Here is a 27360-nt window from a genome sequence, read left to right on the forward strand (position 1 = left end):
TAGAATTAACACAACGTGCTTTAATCAATTCAGATTAATCCAATAGATGAAAAATAGCACACAGGACTAATTAATACAGAACCTGGATAGTTGCTACTCATTTCTGCTGGGATAAATCAATACATTTATAGACTGGATTATTAATAATTTGATTTCATAATTTGTTACATGTTACATTTTAGTTACAGCTTTTAATTGTCTTTTTAGAAAGAAATTAAAATAGGTGGTTACAAACATTCTTTTACACATTGTGTATTTCCTGATAGATTCTAAAATATAGAAGGCTGCATAGCAAGACTGGGCTCTTGCACACCTGTTTTTCCAAATTTATGGGTATTTTTCTGCTTAAATTCTAAGAATGCTCTGCATAATTTGTACTCAGTACTTGTCCTGGACTGTGGAACATGGAGATATACAATGCTGTGCATAACTATGAAGAACAGGATAAACAAAATGCTGATAATAATTTGGAGGCTGCTGAAAACTAATTTGAAGAAGTTTCAGACCACTTTAAGCATCAGAGGCACTTCAAAAAGCATTATGAGAGAGAAAATGCCTACAAAATAACAATCTACAGCATAGGACTGCATAGTCCTGCAAAATAAACTGTTATGTGTGGATTGGCATAAATCTTCTAACATTCTTAAAGAGAAAAGGCAACCAGCTACTTCAATGGTGGTGTGTTTTGAAGGTACAGCACCACTACTTGAATGGTTCAGGAATTGTTCAGGAATTTACAAAATCTAGGCTGAAACTAATCACAACGGTTAAAAAAAAAATAAAAAATTGGAGTTTATTTAAGAAACTCTAAACCTAGAAATGTTACTCTTGCTCAAACAACTCCAGGTTGACTAATTTTATTTTTACTCTTATGTCCTTATTTTCAATAAACAATTGATTTATTTCCCCTAAGAAAAGATAAACATGCAGCTAGCATTCATCCACTGCACAAGGATATTAAAAAAAAAAAAAAAAAACCGAAACATAATCTTCCTCCAATTACTGTATTTACTGTTTGCTTTCAACATTGAGAAAAGAGTCCTGAAAAACAAGTCAAGTAATCCCCTGCCCACCTTTGATAAATAAACTATATTTGAACACAGAAAGAGTCTCTGTTACCACTATTTGGTCCAATCCAGTTTCCCACCTGTTTGAAAAAAACTGCTTTAAAGTAGTTTCTGCTAGTATTTTGATGCAGGAAATTTTTGATGTAGATGCTGTTGAATGGATTTTGGCTCAAAGATCCTAGCAGTCTAAAAGAGTAGAGAAAGACAGGATAATAGGAACATTATGCATATTTATTTCATTTTTATTAAAGCTGTCCATCTGCAGGGGTTGAAGACTTGTTGGCTCCCACATAAATCTTTAATTGCAGACCACAAACAGTGAAAAGATCCACTAGTTAAAATCTTCTGTGAGCTGCTAACTAATTTAGGTTACTCATGGCAAGCACATGACTATTACTGAGGCAATAGCAGGGCCTAATTTTTTAAGGCGCGTGGGCAGCAATCCACACTAGCTGGTGATGAAGCAATATAGAAATGGTTAAATCAAGTATCTCACTGAAAAGCTGCTCTATTATATTCAAAAGGAAGCCCATTATTTACAGAAATCTCTAAAGTATTCAGACTTTATCTACTAGTAATATTGCAATATCTAAGCAAAATATAAAGTGATTTTAGCACTCTAAAAGCAGTTTCAGCAATAACTTGAAGGTTCTTACTACTGTGGGTTAAAGTCAAGCCTTGGAAATGTTCAGATACAGTGTGGTGTATTATAAAATAATGGCTGGTAAGCCTCTTTTTTTTGCTTCTTCAGATTGATCTAATTAAAACCCTTGATAAACTTTATAGACTCTAATATTTCCAGCTGAGTGACTGAAACCAAGAGGGTGTGCCTCAAGGCAGCAAGGCAACAATGATAAGCAGCAGGTTAGCCACTAATTTCTCAGCTAGGGTAGATTGTGAAAGTGTGATGTTCTGATATCCAAGAAAGTGTTCAGGAGAGAATAGGATAAATCAAGTTTAATAACTCTGCTCCTAATTGTTCCCTCAATGCTCTACTCTAATTACTTGGAGAACTCTCTTGACTGTCACCTGATATTAAGTTGTTGGAGGCTGAGTGTGGAGCAGTGAGATAATCAATAAACATTTAGTGGGGAGAAGAATGAAGATCCCGTTAAGCAGTGGGAACCTGCAGCACCCAAAGCCCTTCTGCTCATGAGAAAACCTGTGGGAGAGCCATAGTGATTGCAAAGCAATAATCCAAAGCACTGGTTTTAGGCTTTGAGGCCTTTAGGCAACAGTACATTTGAGAAAAAAAGGTTAACACGGTCACCCTAATTACAGCCCATTTTCACATTCTTCATATATAAGCAAAGACAAGCCAATTAGGTAGAAAGGAAGATAAGGGAAGTTTTATTTGTATACTAATTAAACCCCTGATGAAATTAAAGGAAAAACATACAGCTCTGTAATTGTGTCTGAGAAAGGTCACTTCAGGTTCAGTTATCAGAAAAGCACAGCCTTGAGATATTTCACTTAATCCACAATATAGCCCTTATTTTGCCCCCCAGGTCTTAGTATTTACAAAAATAAGAAAATTTCAAAACCTGATAATGCATTTATCTTGAAATGTTTTCTGTGGACAATTACAACTGTTAGAAAGTTGAGGCTAACTATGATAAGAAGAATGAAGGTTTTAAAAACCTAGTATGATTGCACATAGTTCTGTGAAGATGCTGAGCTTTCACTTTCAAGTACAAGTGATTCTGAACCAACTTAGAAGCTAAACTCAAATTTATTAACATTCTGTACAATGCCAGTTACCTGTCTTTCTCAGGTTTTTAGGCATTCAGGTGCTAATTCAGACATCACTGCACTCCTTCCTCTCCAGTCTGCCAAAATCTCATGGATCAGTTGAGTTTTCATCAGAATCTTTAAAAGGAGTTTCCTTTAGAGATATTTAGATTTAGACCTCTTTTCCCTCACAAATTAAGCATGAAAAATTTGTTGGAGAGAACAGCAAGCAACTGATAGCACTGAAGAAAAATCTCATTGGCTGTCTGTTGGTTTGGTCCTTCCACAAGCCTCCTTTAATAAGTTTAGATTTTGCAGTGAGGAGTCTTTTTATTCAAAACCCATTATAAAAAGAAATCAAAGTTTAATATTGTCATTCTTTACACATAAAAAGGACTCTATTCAAAAGATAACAGATGGATAATCACTCTAGATGAACAATGACAGTCATACAGTTTAAATTCATGTTAAGCATGTGTCACACATTTATACTGAGACAGTATTTTCCAAGATCAACTAAAGCTAGATCAAACTGCTTAGTAAATTAGATTTAAATTACACAGACACAACACAGCAGTACAAAATATGCAAATACACTGCAGTATGTGTATAATGAACTAATTTGTGAAATTAAAGATTTTTTCTTTCAGATGAAGTTTCGTATGTATATTCTCTATTTAGATGCAACATATTACTTTTTAAAAAATACATTCTGAAGGCTGTCCTACACTCACAACTAATATAATTTCACAACATAAAAAAGTATAGAAAGTTTAGCCAGCATCCATTTCTTCGCCAGTTTAAACACATTTCCCATTATCCTTGTTGGGAAACAATGATCTTTGAGTGCCCCTCAGAATTCTACAAGTAACCTAGAGAAGTCTGCAGATTCAAATGGTTCAAATCCAACAAGTACAACAAGTTACATTAATATTTAATGTTTACCATATTTTTGTGTGCATCACTGCAATGCAAACCAAATACATCAACTCAAACTATGAACTCAAATACAGCTGAAATCTACAGGATGTTTTTTTAAAAAAATCTTTATATTATCAAGAAGAAATTACAATTATGCTTCTATCAAAAGAGTGGGTTTAAAATCTTAGGGAAAAAAGTTCTGTGACAAAAAACACCTTTGTAACTGAGATTTCTCATCAATACTTAGAAAACATTAAATACATCTAAGAAGTACATTGAGACCTATGTCAAGAAATAAGATGGATTTACACTTCTCACATAGAAACTATCAAGATACTATATCTCGATTCACTGCATGTTTCTCAGCGTCTGCAGTAGTGTCTTAAAGCAGTTTGAAATTAAATCCACGTGGCTGATCTGCTCTTGCAAAGCAGAACTGAGGCTGAACACCCATGACATCTCATAAAAAACAAATGCTTTCCTTGCCCTTTAAATTTTGCTAGGAAAAAAAAGTGAGTGCTCAGAAGGACACTTGAATGAGCTGTATCTGCATTGCAGAAAAAAAAAAACAGTGATTTTTTTCAACCTCTTTGCTACTGGACCTTCATCCTGACAAAAACAATTTTTTCATATGCTGGCATTAAGAGAAAGAACATACCTTATGACTCCTCTCTGAAGTCTATGATATAGCATGGAAGCAGTTAAAGTAGTTTATAGATCTCAGTATATCTAACAAGGTGCAAAATGCACTTCATGTCTTTTTTAAAGCCTTGTGCAATGAGTATGTGTGGGTCTACTAACCAAAACAAATACCAACCAACAAAATAATTTTAATAAGTAACTAACAAAATACTGGTGAATGATGAGATACTTGCAGGCATATTTTCACATTTCTAACACAATGTCAGATACAATTGCTTGTGTTTGTTTTAAATGGAAAATCCTCATAATATTGGAGTACAAACTATAGTTTATCCAAATCAGTACAAAAAATGCCAAACAAACATCAAAAGACAATTATGAGTTAAATGTCAGTATATGTAGCTCTAAAAACAGTTGTGATATATGGCTACTGCACAAGATCTAGAGCCCAACTATTAAGAAACATTTAAATAAAATTTTATTTGAGAGTCACTCAATAGATGAGGAAGGGAAAATGCACACATTTACATTTTGCAAGAGATTTTTCTTACAAAAGTCACTTGGAATTTGAGGCACTCATGTCACAAAAGCAAACAACATTTATTACCTATGGATGTGTAGACAACAGTTCATTTACTTACAGAAACATAGCCCTTAGACATCCAAGCAAGTTTAGGTACCTCAAACATCTCAGCTACAGTGATTCAGGCTGGATTACAGTCCCTCAAAGATTTACAACTACATTTAATATCTTCTTGCTATAGTGCAAACATTTCTCAACAGAAAATCTATTCTGATCAACAAGAAAAGAATCTATTTTTCAACTGCATTAGCTCAAGATGTTTAGCGAAGTATGACTGAAAATCCTTTGTGGAGTCATTGAGTTGTGTGTATTTTAAAGCTGTTGTGAATGAAAAGAGTTTAGTAATTTAAACACAGTAGCTTTTTCTTAATAATTTCACACAATAAAATCTCTTCCAGAGAGAGCTCAGTCAGCTTCAAAGTAAAACTAAACAAAACTTTTAAAGTGAAGTAATTGCAAAATATAAACTGCCCACACACAGCCTAGATCCTATTAGACAGTTGAGGGAGACCCTTTTCATTAAGGAGATGCACTGGGCCTTTCAGACATACACTAATCCAAACAGAGAATAATTGAGACCTACTTTTAAACTGTGTTTCAGAAAATGATAAAGTACATGATAAAATTTATGCACATTATAATTTAGAAATTTTATTCATCTTTAAGCTAAGTGAATTATGTTAGTATTACTGGAAAGCTGCCAAGAGGGATTAAACCACTTAATAGAACAAATACAATTTTATAAAAACTCAGGCTTTATCACTATCAGTTTTAAGAATAATCTTTGAAGTTAAGTGAGAATAAATTTTTGGAATCATATGCATGGTGGCATGAGTTCACATGATCATTCACTCCCTTTTGCAATTTCTGACACACTACCTCAGGACTGATGTTTCTTTTTTCTCCTTAGAAATGTAAATTTCCCTCCCACCACAGCAATCATCCCTTTGCAGTCAAGACTCAGCACTCCACATGTAGATTTTCTGTGCTTTGGAGTGTCATGCCTTTAAATCAGATACTTAAGTGCCACCAAAAAGTGGGGTTTTTCACTGTTACACTTTCTACTCTGGTAGACTCTCTGCCTTACAACTGGTACAGTTCCAAGGTTTGAAAAAGATTGTTTACACCTGGATTACATTGCAAAAGATGACTTTTCATAACTGCCATGTACCTGTAAATGAGGCACTAATATTACAAGCAAACTCTGATGCTGCTCTGTAGCACTGCTCTCCGCAATACTGTTTGCTACACATTATCTACTTGTGCATATTAGCACACACTATGCAAGACAAAAACACAACCAGTACTTAGACCTCATCTTCACTTTAACAGTGATAATTTATCACATGTACATACATACAAATATTTAGTTGTGTATCTATGAGGACACAACATATTGCAACAATTTCTTGCATTTCACTGTAGCTTCTCTCATCTGTCACAGCCTCAAACCATCAGTCTCTGATCATGTCCTGCTGGTCTCAATGATCTTGCATTACCAGTGACATTTCTAAGCCCTGGAAGAGACTATTTTAAGTTCTCAAGAAAAACTTTTCCATTAGATTTGTATCAGAAATATGCTTAGAATATTTCTGTATGGTAACAGTCAGTTAAAACAATTGAAGAACAAGAAATAACAGCAATAAAATATTAACAGTGACAATTTATTTACAAAGTAAATAAACACAATTTAATTTCCATTGTTTGTTTAAAAAGAAATACAATCTGAAGTTAGGGGCCATCTTGACACAGACAAAAAGTCATCTGAGTCAGGTTAAATGACATAGAGTTCTGCCCCAGAACTAAATTTGAGAAACAAATATTATGGTACCCTGTCTCTGTCTTCTCTTCAGACACTGGTTCAAAAAATGGGAATACTAGGAGTCTTCAGAACAGTTTCAAGGAAAGTTCTAAATACAACTTAAGGTTCAGTTCTGAGTACAAAAACATACTGACCATAACCTCAACAAACTGGTGGCCCAGCTAAGATTTTTACTGCTGCAGCTTATTCTGCAGCCCTTTCTTGGAAGAGGCTACTGCACAATTCCACCAGACTCAAGTACATTAATGTGAGCCATCACATTGAGGAGTTAGGGGCAATGCCAAGAATGTCAATTAGTGCCACAACAAGGTTATCTGATCTTGCTTCAGAAATAGTTTTTGATTTTCTTTAATTAATTAATTAGACAAATACCTTTTTTTAGCATGACATTAACATTAATGTGAGCTTCACAAGATTTCTCACTTTGTATAGTTTTACATTCAAATACTGCATTCCCCTTCAGAAGAGTTCTGACCAAGCCATACATGCAAAGTGTAAGTATTTCCACAGAGTCTCAAATGTTATTTAGTGCATGAATATTTTATTTGAAATCAGTCCAGCCATATCCTGTGTGACATACTTGCAGGGAGAAAACACACATTCCTTTTACTTTTTAAACCTCAATAAAGTAAGAAATAATTGATAAGTATGTAATTTAATACTAAAAGGCCTGTTCTTCAATACAGGTTACCCCTATCTTTCCATTCATTAAAAACTGGAGAGTAGTCACCTTAGCAGAAAAAAAAACAGATACAGTAAAACAAAATTTAACTTACATAAAAGGCAACTTTTAAATCATTCTATTGAAAAAGCATCAAAGATATATTACATCCCAATATTCACTATGGAGATCAAAGTGCTATAAAGACATATTGATTATATGTCTCACTTCCTTCTGGATATGCTTTGAGTCGTACCAAGTGCCAAGCAAGAACACAAAGCTTAAAAAGGAGTAAGTTTTCCTGAGCAAGGCAAATACAGATCCTGAAACAGGGAAGTTAAACAGCAACAGTGATAAATCATTGCAACTGTAAAACTGAATTATTATTTATATTTTTCTCTTTTTGTACATTTCCTTTACTATAAGACAAAATGGCACTGTGATGGTACAAAATTTGGAAAGTTACCTGCTTCACTCACCTATAGAAATGACAGTAACATATATGCCTATCACTAGATGATACCACACAACAAATTATTTTATTAAATTATTATTAACTTTTTCTAAGAACACTGATTTCCTCATTCTTATACCTGAGAAATTTTTATGTATAACAATGAAGTAGTATTTATAAATAAAATATAGGGACTGCTACTTAGAATTGAGAATCTTAATGTTGTAATTTTAAAATCACTTAATTTCTTATTGAAAAGTCCACAGACAAAAAACCCCCAAAATACTAACAAACAGAACCCCCAAAATGCAACAACATTTAAGGTAGTTTTACTTTAACTAGAAAGAATTTGAAACATTTTTAAGTCTTTTTAACTGAGAAGCAAAAAAATGTAGTAAAAAGATTTTTCATAAATATGTATTGTAAAAGACAACACAACAAATTAGGCAGCATAAAATATAATTTCTGTTTTGAGTTTGTTGCCCTGCTATAATCTTGAAGAGCTTCCATGCTCTAATAGAGGACAGCATAGGTACAGATTTTGGAAGCTGAAATTCGTATAAATTTTGAAAAACCTTCCCCTTGAAAATCATTGAATACCTAATGGAGTGTCAAATTAAATTAAAAGAACAAATTATATGAAGGATAGGCCTGGCTGCTGTCATAGCATGCAGCCAAGGGAATACAGGTGCAAAGAAATGCATCTCTTGTTTTAGTCTTGTGCCAGTTAGATACATACTTAATTATATTCCACCAGTTTAATTATATTTCAATAGCTATTTGAAAGGTTTTACTTATGGTTTGACACGAAGATATAAAGATATTTGCAGAATTAGTTGCACACAAAGAGAAAGGAGAACATGGGAAAACATGACTAAGGTGAAAAGTGAAGAGGCCCTGCAGATATCCTAAATAAACAGCAGCAAAAAGCAAATCTACATATAAAGGACTTCTGTATGAAGATATACAACTTGTATAGTAGGAAGTCCTACACATTGATATCTATACTACCGGGAAAAATACAGTATAGAACACCTTTTTTAAAAAAATCACATGCTGTTTTAAAGATATATTGATCCCCTCTGCACATTTCAAGGTAACAGAGTTACTTTGTAGTTGGTCCAATAATATAACAAAGATCTGCTAGGCACTGGATTCACTAAGAAGCCTTTCAGTATTTTTCAGTGAAAACTGAAAGATAGTTGAAGGTCTTGAAATAACAGGGATAAATGGTATGTAAGTACATATGTTTAATAACCACATGCTGTAATTACACAATAATCCCATTTTTCTTCCAAATTACTTGTCAATAAATCTTTCTCACTGCACTATAAATTCCAAGGTCATGGACAGAGGTATTTATTAGTATAATTACAATACAGAAATAAAAACATTAAGCTTTTAGATCCTGATATTGTTCTATTTAATTTCTCCTTTCCCTAAAGGGGAAGTAGATAGTTCCTAAAAATGGAATACCCATAAAATGTTGAAAGCTACTTTTAAAAGACTAGAAATGTGCTGGTTCATGCAATTACTTTGTTTAAGTTATCTTTTCTCCTTATCTAAACTTTGAGAAAATGTCAGATTTATCTTTTTTAAAATACTTTAGTGCAGCAAACAAACTCAGGATCAAAAGTATTCTCTGAAATAGGCAATGTTACTACACTATTAACACTAAAGGACTCTGGATTTCACTGTCTGCCAGTCAGTCATATATTGGACCAAAAATCCCAAGGTCTCAGCCATCTGTCGAGAAGTAACTTGCAGTCCAAATTTGTGGACTCTCGTTTCCACAATTTCGTTATTTCTAGCCACCAGTCTATCTGTCTTGGTTACTTGCCTTATTCCACAAACTACCAGAAGGGCATTTAATTGCAATACTCAAAAAGTGACTGTTGAAACGAGACTACTGAATCAGACTACCATGAATAAACTTACTCCATAATTTTCTGGAGAAGGATAAACCTATTCTTACCTCCTGAAACTTAACTCCTGGTCATAATTAGCTTTCAAAGATAAACTAAATTGATGTTACATAATCATTACTTATTCCAGTGCTCTGTCTCAGTGTCTAAGTTATGTACAAATTGATTTAACGGTGAGAGCATTTCCTCAGAGTTATCTTAAACTTATAAGCAAATAAAAAATAAAGTATGAATTTTTATTACTTAGGGATGCTTTTTCTTATTTATTAGATAAATAATGTTTACATCTCATTAGATTTAACATAAATGTAATAAATAACCAATTACTTTCATTCTTCTTCCAATGTAAAGTAGCAGCAATTTGGATACAATTTTATCATTTTCTTCCTATAGTAACATAGTAAATAATATACCTGAATAGTATTCTTAATGCCAACCAATAAAATATTGTATGGGGGCATAATTTAGGGGAAAAAAATTGTTCACCTGGTATAAATACATGTTCAAATTCCAATGTAAAACCTTAACATTGCTCAAAAATTAACTATTACTGACATTCAACTTGTAAAACTGGACAAAAGAGGAAATGCAAAGAAACGAGGCGAAACACAATAGTAATGAAGATATCCTTTCAAAATAAAAGTTTCAATTTAATTATGGTCATGTGACTTATACTACAGTATTTTGCATTGTTGCATTTGCCTTTATGCTAACGCAAGCAAATAATGAGTTCATAATCACAAATTTTAACTTTATTCTTCCTCCCATTCTGGTCATTACTTATATTTTTTCCAGAAAGCTGAACTGAGAGTGTGTTGAGAGAAAAAAATCCACTTCTAATAAACAGAGAAATCCCAACCTTCATCTGAATCTAATACATTCAGATATATCCATTTAGTGACGGCTACTCCAGACAGAGAATGTGTATGTATGATTTGAATGACATAGGTATTGAAAATAAACACTCCAAATCTTCCCACCAGATGATATCTTTTTGTGAGTATTATCAAAGCATTTGTATGAGATTTCTTTTTTTTCACTTACTCTGTCATAAATTAATGGCAGCTTCACTAAACCCAACAGATTAAACAAACCCATCATTTAGGGTACTTTCTTCTAAAATAAATATTGAAGCCTATCCTGAGGCATATCAGCATCAAGTTATATGATTTAACATCTACTGCACTGGAGCTATTAATTAATAATTTATGGAACTTGTTCTATAAACAGAACCTCAAAAATACATTATTTTTATTACAGACACTAATATACCTAAAAGGAAGTAAATATATAGATTGTGCATATCAATAAGAAACAAAAATATTTTATTTGATTAAGACCAGCTGGTATCAGGAATTACAAATATATCTGTTATTGATACCAGTTTAGCATTTGTATAAAAGTTTTTCTTCAAAGAATGAGGAATCAGAGCAAATGATTTACCTCATCTAATAAAAAGAAGTGGTGTTAGAGTTGCTTAGTTCCAGCTGACCTTGAACATAATTGGCTACTTGGGATGTCTCTATGGTATATGCCACTAAGAAGATAAAAATATACAGGATTAAAATCTGAACTGATAAAGCTAAGAAATTAAGTATTACTCCTTTAATAAACCTACTTTATGAAAGTACGTGAATACCAAAATATCTCCTTACTGATTGCTGTTGAACTGTGAATAAGTTTAAAAATAAGTTTTCAAAAGTGAAATATTAAAATTAATATTTTAATTTTCTTACCTTTTAAAAATTATGAATAAAGAATTCAAAGCATGTGTATTTTTTCACTCCATGTCATTCTGCTCTACCTGATGTTACTTGTATGCCACTACACTCACCAAATTTTTATATACACTTAGGTCCATACAAGTAATATTATTTTGTATCTTAAGATGAAGATGGAGGCATTTTTTTCTATTTCATATTTTACAGTGAAACAGTAAAAATTATTTTCTTTTTTTTTCCACATTATTTAAGTGCTTAAAAACCTATACAACTGTAAGAACACTGTTTTACAAGGGCAAGGTTGATTATAATGAAGATGAGATTGCTTCACTGTACTGCAAATGAGAGCTACAAAAAGCCCCACAAAACCCCCAAACATTTTTAGTCATAAAACCCAATTAAGGCAAAGAAAAGGGTCTTTCAATTGAGATGCCAGGGCAAAGGCAGAGACCATTTCTTCCTGTTGTGAACAAAGGTATGAACAAGGCTGGATTGTGGCTAACTGTGGGAGAGAAAAGAGACTTTTTCTTGAATTTTAAAAACCAAACATACATGCTCAAAATTTTAAAAGCATTTTTACTCCTTGGTATCAAAGTATTATATTAGACTGCCATTTGAATTTCAAAAGTACATATTCAACACAGGTTTGGAACTGCAAAAATAACGATAAAAAGTGAAGATTAAATTATGATTTAGGATGCATACATTATAAAATTGTATCTGCCTGACTAAAAAAATTAAGGACCACTAGATCATTGACATGTGTTGACATAGTACCATAACTGTTCTTGTCTCCTTTTTTGATCCAGTCACAGACACATGCTCTTACAACCAAAATGCAATTTTGTCCTACCTTTCATAGTAAATATCATAAAGAAATTAAGAGACATCAATCTTCTAAATTGAGGGACAGTACACAGCAACAAGCCTACAACTTAAATTTGGTCAAACTCCTCAGTGGGAAGGATTGAGACTTGCAAAGTAATAAACCAAATCACCTGTAAATAGTAAACTTCAGCCCTAAGGTTTATTTTGTCAATGTTCTTTGCCTCCATCCTATCACCTATATTATTACATTGCATTGTATCTTTAAAGCTTTCCACAATAACCAAGCATTTTACACTAAATGACATTGTTCCAGTAGCAATGAACTGTTAAAGGACTGCAGAATTAGGATGCATTTTAGGGTCGTGACTGTCTCAAAAATTTATATGTCACCTTCAATTAATAAAACCCAGAATCTCTGAAATGTAATTCAGTATCCAATAATCTATGTAACACATTTGTTTAAAAGTTTCTCCTATATTTTAATTGCCTAAAATTGATTTTCTTTAAATAAATGAAAAGGTGTGTTTTAGACAAAGTGAAACGTAAAAAAAAGTGTTAATGTATAAAAACTAGACACAAATGAAGATTTCAAATAGGATTTGTCTTCTAGTCCTTCCCTTCTTTCTATTCCTAATAGCCATTTAAAAATCTTGAATCAAGCCTTTCTCAAATAAATCAAACACAATACTAACAGCTTATATATACACTGCAGTTTTATCAGAAAGAAAATAGCAATAGTATTAACAAGCAACCTGACCAAAAACACTAGCAAGTTTATTCTTCCATTTAAATGAAACATCCAAAACTAGGGAATTTTGAGGGAGGAAAAAAACCCACAAAAACCAACAGGTACTCTGGAAAAGTCACTGTCTTTTACCCTTAGTGAGGTAAGGCATTTTTAGTAAATAATACTACTAGTGAAAACCCTATTTAATAAATTTAACAACATCCTTCAGCATCCTCTATCCATCACTTCAAATCTCTACTTACTGCAATTCACCCTCCTTGACATCTACTTTCATTGTTATATTTTCAATATTTTTGACATTTCTACTAGTTTTGTAGCTTGAATAATTTTGGTTCTTCTGCTTGACACTTCTCTCAAAATTACAAGTGCTTCTATTTCTCAAAATACTGGTGACACAGACTCTTTTGCTCAGCTGTCAATTCACAGAATAATACCGGGAGATGGAAAGACAGTAGCAGGTCTGAAGGGCAGACATAAGCAGCAAAGATTGCTTTAAACCAAAAATAAATAAAAGCTGCAGAGCTCAGGTCACCACCCATTACTGGTCTGCCATCACAAAGTTTCCTCTTCTTCCACATTAGATATCCACCTGGTTTCAAACCTCTAATACTCTCTCTGATCCTTCGCTATCAGAAATTCTGGTAACATCATCTTTTCCCTCATTACTCATTATATCTACAGAAAATTCTAATATCTGACAAAAAAGGGATTTCTCTCTATCATCACCTTGCATATTCCAAACTGACAAATGCATTCTCCATCCTCAGATTATATTCAGGAATCAGACAATCCAGGTTCTGAAATATTATTATGACCTCTTTCAAAAGTCAAAATATCCATGTAATTTTTAATTTATTTTTTCTATAAATTGCAAACACCTTGTGATAGTTAGATCTGCTGTCACTTATGTTCCAAATAAATTTCAGACACTTCATATATATTAGTGTACACCTCCCAGTTCCAAGAGCAGAAAAATGATGTTATATCATGAAGAATTTTGAAAGTGTTTCTGACTACCCTAAAATTTCAATGGGCTATGTAGTATGTGTGCATTTACATTTTATTTGCACAAGAACTACGATATTTGGCTTCCTCACCAAAAAATATATTTTTCAGGTGCCTAATTCAGAGCAATAATTGTCTTACCTTTACAGATTCACTTAAGACTTGGGTTTTATCCGCTTCTTCACTGGATTGCAATTCTAGTTTATTATTTAACTCCTGTAGCTGTTGTGCTTGTTCATTCAAAAGCAATTGTGCCTGATGCTCCCGATGTAATGCATTATTTAATTCTTCACATACACTTTTGAATCTCTCATGGGAGATTAATTTCTGATAAAAGAAATAAATTGTGTTTGATTATGTAACTATATTTACCTGTTTACATACTTTGACTTCCAAAGCTCCACTTGCAAACACATTAGATTCTAAAAAAAAGCATGTTAAATTATTAATTTTTTAGGGTTTTTTACCTCAAAGATAGACCTCCAAGCAATACAAAATGGCCAGACAACTTTATTCACTGTATTTTTTCAAAACAGTATTCAGGCTACACTAAACAGTATGCATTTGCTACTCTATTCAAATTAACACCTTAGATTGCAAAGAACCAATATTTAGAAGGAAATACGCAGATAAATGTCCTCAATTTTAGTGCATATCTTGTTAACTCATGTAAATATCTTCCTGAACTCTTTCTCCCTTTCCAAAGTGTTCCAGAGAGACCAAGTAGCTCTTCAAGGAAAATAATTGTCTACATTTGAAAAGCAGTCTAAACTGTGATAATTTCTTCCATTTTTCCCAGAAATAAGAATAAAACCCAGTATGAGTAAAAGAAGATGAGTAGATATAATTTTGCCTGTTTGAATAAAAAACACCAATATTTTACCAGCTAGGAATAAGAAAAAGAATGGATTTGACACCATCTGTTAGTCTCTGCTTGGAAGCGTCTTGATTGGGACACCGACAAGTCTGCCAACTAGACTTCAGTATCAGTGTTGGTCACACCTACAGAGAACACTGCTTCTTCTGGGCCACAACTGTTTTAGCTGTACTGTATACCTCTTGAGCATGTATAAGAATTCTTAACCATTCACTAGTTCAAACCGTTCAAACATATGTTCAATTCTGAATATAACCTACAATAAATAAGCATAGGAGGAAAGGTGCTTAGTGAACCTCCAGCATGCTAAAGCAAGACAGGTTTCTTCCCCTCCAAGGACTGAAGGGACAGTTCTGTACACATGATAGGGGTCTTACAGAGAACCCACCAAATGGCATAAACCCCTCAAACACTATGTCCATTAGTCACAATATTGTGGTTTCAAGCAGTCAAGGAACCTTTTTGTTGTGCCTTCTTCTTGCTGTCAGACAATGCTATTTACAGGTCAGTGAATGCCCAGTGTTTAAGTAAATTGATTAGAGGAATTTGATGCATATATGCTAGCAGGAATGTTGAAGAGGGGCTTTTTGTCCCCTTCTATAAACTTAAGCCTTCAGAGGAACAGCCACACTAAAATTTGCATTGACTAGCTCAGGGCATAACCAAGTACCAAAGATACTGTAAAATTTTTATCATAATATTCAGCAATGTCCACACAGAGTTTATGTTTCCTGAAGTTCTCATTAACATATTCATTGAATACCCTCATGGCAGCTGACTTTACTCTGCTAAAGTGAAATCTATAAATGCTTTTTGGGTATATAAATTACATCAGCATTTTCAACATACAAAAGAAAACCTGGTTGTTGAAGACCAAACATGTAACTTACAAGAACACTTCATTCTACAAATCAAAACAGAACTCTTGTAGAAGAGAAGCCTTTCTAAACATATCCAACTTCTAGTTTAGTGACATTTACAATGCAAATCTTCTGGAAAATTCTTTTAATATTAAAATGATTTTATACTTATTTTTCAAAAGAACACACAAAAACACATCTTATAAGCAGTCACCTCTAAATCAAATATATCTTACTTGCTTAAGCATATTTAATTGCTCTTGGAGGCTCTGGGCTTTGTCTGCTTCTTTTTTCATCTCACTGAAATTTGATTTGAATTCTGTAAGTTGCAGGCGCAGCGAGCGGCGTTCCACTTCTGCTGTATGAAGCCTTCGTGTAAATTCAAATATTTGTTTCTGCAAGAATTCTATGTTTTTCTGTTGACAGTCAGAAACAAATTTGTGTGCTTTATCATGAAATATTTTAGCAATTAAGAGTCACATGTAATACCCAAGCAAATTAAACAAAGCTCTTATTTTGTCCATCATCTAAAAGATGCACAAGTGCAAAAAAGTTAATCTGTTTCACCTGCTCTTGAGGGTAACTGAAAATTCTGTTTTCAAGGAAGTACCATTTTAATGTAAGGCCCACAATAAAAGACCATTATTTCAGAAGATTTCTCGTTTCCCTCTGATTATAGGGAAGAAGGCTATCTTTCATGAAAGATAGAACAAAAAGCATGAAAAAAAAAAAAAAACCCCAGACCAAACCCAAAAACAAACAAACAATTCAACACCGCCCCCCAACAAAAAGCAACCCCATAACATTTAGTGGAAGCCAAAGGCAAGTTAGTTCATACAAAGCAAATACAACTCTGACAGAACTTTTAAAAAATCTTTTTCTCTTGGATACATCAAATCACTTCTTAAAATTCTTTGACATAGAAGAAAAAATATATTCATGCTCTAATGCTTCTGGGTGTTAGGAATCAAATTCTGATGCCTACATAGCTGACTTCAACATAACAGTCTTATAAACTGAAAAAAAATTAATGGTACTATCAAGAGAGCTTCATCTAACACTTAGACATGAATGTACTGCTTACATGAAGTAGGACTATAATTACGCATACCATACTGGATACTCTGTCACACAATCCAGCTTCCAGGGCCTGGGTATTTATTTTATTAAGTCCATGAGCTAGGTTCTGTACCAAGGAGTCTTTCTCCAGACAAGTACTGTACTTGCTGTGGTCTAATGGAACTGCCTCCATTATAACATTCAGATTGTCCATAAGTTTTGAAAACGAATTCCTGGCTGCACTTAAAAGTAACCTTCCAGAAAGCCGTGACTTTGTACCTACAAACAAAAAAACAAACAAAACTCCCCCCAAACAAACAAAACAAAAAGTCAAAGAAAAAAAACACAAACAAAAACCAAACAAACAAAACCAAACCAAAACCAAAAAAACAAAGACAAACAAAATCCCCAAACAAACAATCAAACCAAAAACCCACCACAACAACAACAAAACACAAACCAAAACACAGAAAAGAAACATCAAGTACATTATTAGTTTCAGTTTCATTCAGTGAAAAAACCGCAACAAACAACATCTTTTAGATACTCAACAGAAATTTTCCATTAAATACTGGAAGACTGAGCTCAAAGGGATATCTCAGAGAGAGACTTTAAAACAAACTGTGTATTTAGTAATGAAAATATGCTATCAATTTATAAATCGGAGAGTAGGATAAGATTCTAAAGAATAGGATTTGTTTGTCAAAGACTACTTGCCCAGTTGTTATCATATACTGCAATACCACACTTTCTGAAGACTTTCTTTAGTGTTCTAGTTTTGTAATTCTGAAAACATGCAAGATGGATGCAAGTAAATGGAAGTCAGGTCAAGTAAGTCAGAAGTGATAGCACATGGTAAAACACTTTATTATAATATTTACAATGCAAATTTCTGAGGGTTTCCTGATTTCTCTTCCCTCCCCTCTACAGATGTCTAAATCATTTGCTTTTCAAAATTAGTGAGGCTTGGTACCTTAATGCCATACTATTTATATTCTGAGACAAGAGAATATAATTTACCTTATTCCAAGGCAATTAAAATTTTACAGCTACAATTACGTATTTCCCCACAGGATTTTGGTAATCATCCTTCTCATATAATGGACTTAAGGCCCCTGCACACCCAACATGTCCTGCTTACTGCTAGATTCGTCAGGTCTGTAATTAATAATTGTGTTTAATGTTGATAAATAAAATTGTCAGTGCTCCTTCCACTAATTGGTATTCCAGATAACAGTTAATAGGTTTATTTATGCCTTAATAAAAGTCTTGTAATTTAGTTTTCCCTCTGCTATAGGCAGGTCTTAATCTGTCATTACTTGTCTTATGATACTATCAGTGTAAGATGACAAGCATGGAAGAGCTTATTTCCATTCAGCAGTACAGCAGATCTCCTGTTGCTGCAGTGAACTAAAGTATTTACTTAAGAGTATAAACAGAAAAAAATAACCCTAGCTTAAGTTAAAGAATTTCTGTTTATGGACAGTGAGGGAAAAAGCTAGAGGTACAAGGCAAACAGAACATGATTATTGATACATTTTTATTAAAGTTCTCACTGTAAAGATCATTTACATATGAGGTCGAGATTTATCTATGAGCAATAACAAAAAAAGCACATGATAAAATCAAATATTTTATTTTCAAAGCCATTTTCTTGCTTGGTTTTGAAATAGCACCACTCCAATGATTCCAATGCTGATCTGGAGTACCATTTTTGAGTACATGCTCTCCCATAACCTCAGTGATCTAGTAGATCTGCCTTTTCTTCATTACTAAGATAACATCTTTAATGTTAAAAATCTTAGGAGGCATTTTTATCTTGCACTTTAACTAACTAAACACCCTTTGAAATCAAAAAAATTGTTCTTTTCATACCCAGAAAAAACTGCTATTGCAATGCTCTGTCTACTTTGGCAAAGAATCCTGTCTTTTCCTTTGCTGGTTCTTGATTACTGATTACATAGAAGAAAAATCTACCTTCATAAATTTAACTCTTAACACAGATTAAAGCTATAAAACAAGTATGACAGGATAAATATCCTCTCTTTTCTCTAGTCAGAATGCATTCACTAATTGAATGTTCAGTTCAATTAATCTAAAATTAAAAACAGAACATTTAAATGGCCTTCCATGTAAGATGATGCCAAAACCTTCTGAAAAACTGTCCTTTGTCATGATTTTTGGTATATAGAGAAAAAAGATACCCTCAATGAGCTACTGTTCCTTCACTTTTCCCAATATTTCCACTTGCTGTATCAGCTTATGAGATTGTTTGCCTGCCAGATAACAACGTTTCTCCACATGTGCAGTACCTAGCATGGCAGCCCCTTTCCCTATGTCTAGAATCTCACATTTAACTGTATCAAGACTAAATTTAAAATAATAATTCAAACAATTTTGTTGTAGCATTTTCAAATTATAATTCTGCTTCACAACAAGCACTCCCCTTAATCAGTAAAATTCAGCATCCATCCCAAGGCATTTTCTTGGGATAGTGATAAATATTCACATCATCCATTGTTTTTAAGAAGATTAGCTTTGAATAAATAGAAATATTTTGAAGTTACTGATTGCTTTGAGAGATGAAATGAAAACATAAATCAATTCCACAAGGAACTGTATCTATAATAACTGAGAGGAGAATAGACTTTTTAAGTATATATATCTTAAGTACCTGCCACGAAGAATGAAAGAGTTAGCATAAAAGCACTAAATTATGCACATTATGATGCATCCAAGAAATTATTAACATAAATACATGTATATGACAAAGAGCAATTAAGTCTTACATCAAGCAAATGAAAAAAAAGTGCCAAATATTACTTTGCTGAAAGATGGAAAAACAATTCTTATTTATTCTCTTTTGGTGAAATTGAACCCCAAGTCAGCAGGATTAACTTTGTAGTATGAAAACTAAAATGTTCATCTCATACTTTTAAAACTTCATATATTTAACAGTTGGTGATATTTGTATTGAAAACACTGGCCTGGTTTATCACAGTACAGATTTTGTTGAAACAAACCTAAAATCTAACCTTACAAAAAAACCCAAAGCAAACAAAAGAACTCCAGTACTGTAATGAACTTGCATAGAAAGTGAAGCAAAGAGATCATTCCAAGACATGATGGAATGAGACTCAAACTAACTAACACTATGAAGGGAAGTAATCATCAATGTCAAAACAAAACCACTTATTTAAAAGATCAAGGAAGGTTCCTCAAATCAGAGTGTACAAACCTAAATGTTCCAGTGTCATCTGAATGATCTAGATATGCTTTTTTTTCAGCTGCCTCAAATGGTTCCCCAGAACCCAGACATCTTTAAATGTAATTTCTAAGACACTGAATTGTTCCATCTTGATGATCCAGACAGCACCTTCTTGTAGTACTCTCTCCTGTGACGTGTAGTCTAATCCAGAACTGCCATAATTTAAAGATATGAAAAGATTGCCTATTTACAATTTTTTAAGAAATTCAACATCATTGAAGTCAGTTTGAAGATTTAAGTTCTATTTAAAATATTATTATAGAACATAATGTAATTTTCTAAGTGGAAGCTTTCATATATATTCCTTTGAAGCCTAATTACCTCAATACTTCCAGAAATTTCATGTCAAGCTTTAAATTATTTATTATATTCTTTGAACCAAAAATTCTTAGGAGACTTGATCTCATAAGCAACAGAATTCTAAGTAATACATGAGCAGTTAGACCTTGAGGTTCTGTGGAAATTACTTTAAATAGAGGTAAGATATGAAAGAGGATATGAAAGACATGAACTGACTCTGGCCATAACATTCCCAGCATGGTTCTTCCTAGTTCTCAAAATCAAACCTGTGTTGAGTGTAGACATGTCTAGTAAATAGAGACCAGCAGAATCCTCATCTACCTCAAACTGGCAAAATATCATGACATTTATGGCATTCTAATCAGTAATTCAGCACATCCATGCTGCTGCTGCATTTGTCTCAATTCTTCAATTTGCTGTTCCTACACAATACTCTGTACATAGGAAAACTTGATAGATTTTCTCTATGGAAAAATATTAGGTTGAGCTCCAGGGAAACACTTCTTGAATATCAAAGCAGTGGAATAAGGTAACTAAGAACCTTGTAAGAGTTACTTCATTGGAAGCTTTTAAAAACAGGTTAACCAAATATCTATTTGTGTGGTATAGATTATTTTTTACTATCTCACAATCAAATAGGCAAAATTATATATCTGCTTTCTAAAAACACTCATCAGTCTTCTGTTCCAATGACTTTACCAAAAGGATAAAGTATCATATCAACAATCAAAGAAAATTCAATCTGTTCCATCAATACAGCTCTCAGGAGATTTGATCCAGAATAGTTTAGATAAATCCTAAAAATGGAGATGATGTGACCACCCTGATTATTTTTTTAATCTTCAACTACAAGAATATACTTTTAAAATTACCTGGTCTGTTAACAACATCCTGCAGTTCAGTGACAGAACTGATTATTGCAGCAAGGAGGTTGGAACTAGCAAACCAGCTGAGAGTTTCCACACAGTCAAGCTCTTCCTCTTCACAACCTGTAGAATAGAATTGTAGCTACCAATATAACTGAATAACTTAGATGACTAAGTTACTACTTAGTCACATTACTTTCTCTTTCAGAAATTGACTAAAGTTAAAAGTACATAAGCCATAGACTATTTCTGGGACAATTTAGACTGTATTAAATACGCTTCCACAAGCACTAAACTAGAAAAATAATCATTTGGAAAGCATTTTTTATACCATTTTTCCTTGTAGGGAAATGCATGAGCTGGTTTGGTAACAGAAAGGGACAAGAAGACTACATAACATCTAAAGGAAATCCAGAAATCCTACACTAATATTTTATCTGAATCAGTAAGAAACTTTTTTTGTATTTTTCAGCAGGAAATAAGTACTACAAGTTGTTAATAGAAGAAGAGAATATACCTTTTCAAAATTACATTGGTGGCAAATAATGTATGAACGTTTCAAAACATTTATCACATAAAGCAAATGCACTAGCACCTAGTTCTGAAATCTACAATGCAAATATTGATGATATCAAACAATGGCAGCTTATGTGTGTAATTGCAACTTTACTTGCATGCTAAACAGACAAAGCATTTCCTTTCACGGGAAATTATATTTATCAAGTTATCTAAAAATTGGAAATACAGAAATTACATTTGTTAAAATGCCGTTAAATTTGTATTAACACTCTATTATAAGTAATATTACTATATGTTATTCATTAACCATGTCATTTCACACAACATTTATCAAGGAAAAAAATTAGCTTACTTGACAGATTACGCTTGCCTTTGGATTCTCCTACACAAACTGGAATTCCAATGCCTTCTTTAAAGCCATTTGTCCAGGTGAAGAGGGAACTAGAAGACTGTGCTAAAACTTGAAGTCTGTTGGCTGCCAAAATTGCAATCACAGCTCTTCGGAATATATAGATCAGGCCTTGGGATTTTCTTTTCTTTAGTTTTGCTTCATCTTGATTGTTTTCCTTATCATCAGAGAGAGCATGAACTAGGGTCCTGATCCTCCAGTTCACTAATTCACAAATGTTAACCTGATCTTGGAGAAGGTCTCTTTGGGAAGACATAGCAGACAATCGGCAATACAGAGGATACAGGGCACCTGCCAATAGTGCACAGGCCACCAGGAGTGAGGAATGCTCTTTCTGAAACTGTGTTAACATCTTTTTCAGAGATATGCTTTCAAGAGCCAATTTCTCTTGACTTTTTTCAAGGACATAAATTTTTTCCTTATTTTTCTCTGCTGCTTCTTGGTATTCCTGGGATAAGAGGAAAAAAAACCCAACCAAACAAAACCAGAAAAAATATTAACAAGTTTTCTTTACTTAACAAAGTAATTTTTACCTGGACAAAATATAAAAGAAAACACATCCTTCACATTCAAGTAACACACTAAAGAAACAAATATTATTAGTAATGATGATGAAAGTATTTCTTTTAAACAGTTAAACCACCAGATATATGAAAACAAACAGTATTAGTCAAGCTTCCACAGTCTTCAGTTACAAATGGATTCCTGGCTCCTGATGATAATCCTTACTACTCCAAAAGCCTGCACCTGAATGTCCACAATGCAGTTTTATGAGTTGACTTAACAGTAAGCAATTACATGCTCCAATTTCAGAAAGCACATTGTTCTACAAAGCAGAAATAAAGTTAGTGTAAGGGAGAGGAAAAAAATAAGCAAGGCTCTGGAACATAAACATAGACAGATTGGCAGCAGCTGGAAAAGGGGAAGTAAAGGTGATCTCTTAATTACTTTGTAATCAACCCCCCACTTATATATTCACAGATTAATTAGGTCTCATACAGAACTGAGTTTTCAAAAGAACAGTGTAATACAGATGTTTTTATTTTGCCTAGTGCCTTTATAGGTTTTTTAAGTTGCAGAACAATTTTTTCCTCTAAATACCCTGAAATACGGAAAGCGGGAGATTTAAAATAGCAAACTGATTGAGAGAAATTAAGATGGTAACAAGTCAGGAAATGCTAGGACTACAGGTAGAGGATGCAGACTGTAGTACTGGAATCAAGACACTGTACTGGGAGCTTTAAGTGACCTCAGAGACTTTAACTGATGGATGAAAGCCTGCTGTGATTGAAACAGTGACTACATTTAAACAGGCTACACTGGTATAGGGATATAATAAATTTTAGGCACTCTTCACAAAAAACGTACGAGCTTAAGTTAAATGCTAATGCTTCAGCTACAATACATGGTCAAAATAAGGCAAACATGGATGGAATTACAAGCCCATATGATGAAGAAAACTGAGGATTGTGTTACATTTCAGATACCTCTCTTAGAGCTATAGACAATTTTCCTGTCACATAGAGTGACATTATTCCTGTTAGCAGTGGTCTAAAAAGGAGCAAAATGGAATCATCCAGCCATATTCTTCTGTGTTCTATTTGGTACAGGTCCCAAACAAGTGGTGAGCAGGGCCCTAGTTTCTTTTCCCTCCTCCATTCTGCAAGCACAAAAGGAAAAAAAATATATACATCTATCCCTAGAGTGAAAATAGAAGATTCCATGCTTCTACAGAGGTTGTAACCTAGTCAGTTAAAAATGTCTTTCACCAAATAAATATTTTATAACTTTTTTGGAAGGGAAAAAATTTTTAATGTTATTAAAATACTTCAAGTGGTACAAAAATAGAGTAGGCCACTAAAAGATTTCATTTCAAAATGCAATTTACAGGCCACATATGTCACTTTATTATGCTGAAATAATAGTATCCACATGGACAATACTTTCAGTGCTACTGCATTATTTACAGCATTTGATTTTATAGATAAAATCCCTGATAGCATGACTGGAAGGAATCAAAAAGGTAAGCCAAATTTAGAAAACAACCTATGGTTTCTGGCCATCACAGGTGAAAGGCCAGTATCTAAGTAAACAAACTGTGATCCCTACAGGGCTGCTGGACAGCAATGCCAGTATTCAGTGCTCTTGCTAATTAAAGTGGGTTTTTAATGCTTTTCGTGATATAGTAATATATAAAAGTAAATTAAGACAACCTCTGACTTGAGAAATGTAACCTTTTGCAAGAAAATAGACCTTCTTTCTTCTACTGGCAAATAATTTCTTTTGCTAGAACCAAAGAGTTCTAGAGTTTTCTTTAAAGCTTAAAAGCACAGTTCTTGAAAGAGATATGGACTTTTCTTCCTAAACATTTGCAAGCTGATTTCCTTTGGTGTTTGAGCTTTGAGGGGTACCTCACCAGGTTGCAGAGCTTCATTAATTCCAAGAAACCTTAACAAAAAAACAGGTGCTACTAACAAAACTCTTTTATCGAACTTCTTACTATACCCTTACCCTTTATTCTGGCATGGAAACAGAACTGAAAGCTAGAAATATAATGACACAGAAACTTCAAAAGGTTTTCTTTTGGAGTTCAGAGTATAGATGGCAGTAGAAGAGATAGGGCCCACCCCCACATGTACTAAAGCTGTCCTCAGGGCAGAAAAGCAAGCAGGGATACAATGAACAGAGAGGGCAAACAGGGCATGAGACATAAGCCATGAGCCAGGGCACCAAGACAGTTTGCACAGGCAGGGCATGGAGGCACTGCCAACTCAAGCACTTAGCTCAGTTGGTGATCTTCAATCTCAGTTATAGAGCTCAGTTGTGATGTTGGAAAAAATTTACTTCCTTTGTGCACACCAGAAAGGATAGGGCAACCCAGATGGAGCGCCCATGAAACCATGCAGAAGTCCAGGTCTCAGGCTGCAGGCAATGATGGAGCCTGGCACTGCTCTCAGGGCAGCAGAGACAACAGCTGTGTGAGTTGTGATCAGGCAGATGACTTACAAAGCCTAATGCTGGAGCTGAGAGACAAAGTAGAAAGACTAAGAAGTATTATGGAATCTGAGGAATAGACTGAGTGGTGGAGCTACACTCTACTACACCTCAGACAAATGCACTCACTGTCCACTTCACATGAAGCAATGGATCCCCCACCCTCTCACCACCAGGCAACTGGGGACCTTAGAGACAGAGGTGAGTGGAAATAGGTTTCTCCTTGGTGGGGGGACAGGTGAATCCCCTCCCAAACTACTTCACCTTCCCAGGGACCCTTATACAACAGGTATAAGACCCTGGAATCTCAGAATCAGAGAAATGAAAGCGTGGATGAAAGTCCATCTAGGCTGGACCGATTGTCTAGGACAGGGCAGCCTACTCCCTAGATCATGACCTCCTCAATTAAGAAAAAAAGAACAGTAAAAATTGTTATAAATTACTCAAAATCCAGGCAGGAATGAATAAGTAAAACTTAATTAGAATTCATTAAAATTACAAAGCAAAGGGGAGAACAGCACTGGGAGCCTGATGAGATCCCTTCTGCCCACCAGAGGTTCGGCTCACAAAATGGCATCTTATTAAAAAAAGCCTCTTATACTCTGTGAGTGCATCAGCATCATTAATATTCATGAGTGGTATATCCTTCTGGCCCCTCCCAAAGCCTGTAGCTTTGCCCATATATGTAGACTTGGCTCCTCCCAAGGCCTGTCAATCAATCTTTCATTGGTGGAGCCCTTCTCATATCTTGATTGGTAGTGCAATGTTACCCTCACAGCAACAAGTGTCTTCTACTCCCTTCCGCCTGTTACAAGGGGCAAATACACTCCCTCTCCCATGTGTTTTCAGCCCTGACAGCCAGAGCTGCCAAGGCAGTAACCACAAAAAGGGAGGGAGTACTGAAGGGAGAACAGAAAAGGGTTCAAAATCATACTGGAACAACAAAGTACATGTCAAAAGAACTGCAAATCCCAAAAAAATTCTCTCCACCATACTCAACAACTCCTCCTCATTTGCATGAGACAATCACCACACCTTATTCATAATGGTAGCAACTGGTGACTCCATTTTTAGAGAAATGGAGGGTCCAATATGCTAACCAGAATTAACCTATATATGTGGCCTCCATGCAGCCCAGGTAAGAGACATCATCAAGAAACTTCCCAGTGGTATAGCCAACTGATCACTATCCATTACCTGTTTACTAGGTGGGTAGCAATGAAGTTCCAATAAAAAAGCTGTGAATTATGAAGAGGAACCTCAGGGCCCTGGGATAACAGGTCAAGGGATCTGGAGAACAAGCTGTGTTCTCTTCTGTCCTCCCAGTTGCAGAGGATGATGGGGCAAAACCCAGGAAAATCCCACAGAGAACACATGGCTTCAAGAGTGGTGCTACCGTGAGAATTTGTGGTGTTTTGATCATGGGTCAGTTTATATCACACTGAGTCTGCTGACAACAAATGAGATCCTCCTGTCTCAAAGAGGGAAAATGATCTTAGCAGTGTTCACTGAAAGAGCTTTAACTAGATTTAAAGTGGGACAGGAACAGGTTGACAGAGAAAAGGTTTGGGAAGGGGAGAACTAAAGTGACCACCTAAGCAGCAAAAGGAGGCTCAAGAGGCGATGCTCCAGAGTGTACTAGCATCCAAAGACATAACCAGAAGACAAACTGTGCAACTGCACTAGGATATCGACACAATTAAATACTTCCATGAAGTGCATATACACAGAATGGAGAACAAACAGGAGGAACTAAAGATCTGTGTGCAGACAAAGGACTTTGACCTTCGCAATTAGAGATGTGGTGGAAGAGCTCACGTGACTGGATTGCTGTAATAAAGGAAATGCTATTTAGGAGGAGCAGACCAAACAGGCAAGGTGGTGGAGTTACCCTCCCTTGAGACAACACCTGGAATGTACAGATCTCTGCCTTGGGGTAGATGATGAATGAGTCAAGAGCTTATGGGTCAGGATAAAAAGGCAGATGAGTAGGGGTGACACTTGTAGGTTTTTGCTACAGGCCACCTGAGCAGCAGGAGAAGGTGGATGACATCTTCTACAGGCAGCACAAAGCAGCCTCAGAATCACAGACACTGGTTC

General features: G+C 34.5%; 1 protein-coding gene across 1 annotated transcript in view; it reads right to left on the reverse strand.

The window, feature by feature from the left end:
• The window catches only part of CCDC171 (coiled-coil domain containing 171), a 150231-nt gene that overhangs the window by 57038 nt on the left and 65833 nt on the right, over positions 1 to 27360 (reverse strand). Inside the window, exons 17-21 of the mRNA XM_066338509.1 lie at positions 22210 to 22714; positions 21345 to 21461; positions 16957 to 17183; positions 16082 to 16261; positions 14250 to 14435 (exon numbers count right to left, since the gene is read on the reverse strand). Of these exons, the coding sequence (XP_066194606.1) occupies positions 14250 to 14435; positions 16082 to 16261; positions 16957 to 17183; positions 21345 to 21461; positions 22210 to 22714 (1215 nt within the window). The remainder of the gene's footprint in view (positions 1 to 14249; positions 14436 to 16081; positions 16262 to 16956; positions 17184 to 21344; positions 21462 to 22209; positions 22715 to 27360) is intronic.

Source organism: Sylvia atricapilla, chromosome Z (genome assembly GCF_009819655.1).
Source record: "Sylvia atricapilla isolate bSylAtr1 chromosome Z, bSylAtr1.pri, whole genome shotgun sequence".
Taxonomy (NCBI): Eukaryota; Metazoa; Chordata; class Aves; order Passeriformes; family Sylviidae; genus Sylvia; species Sylvia atricapilla.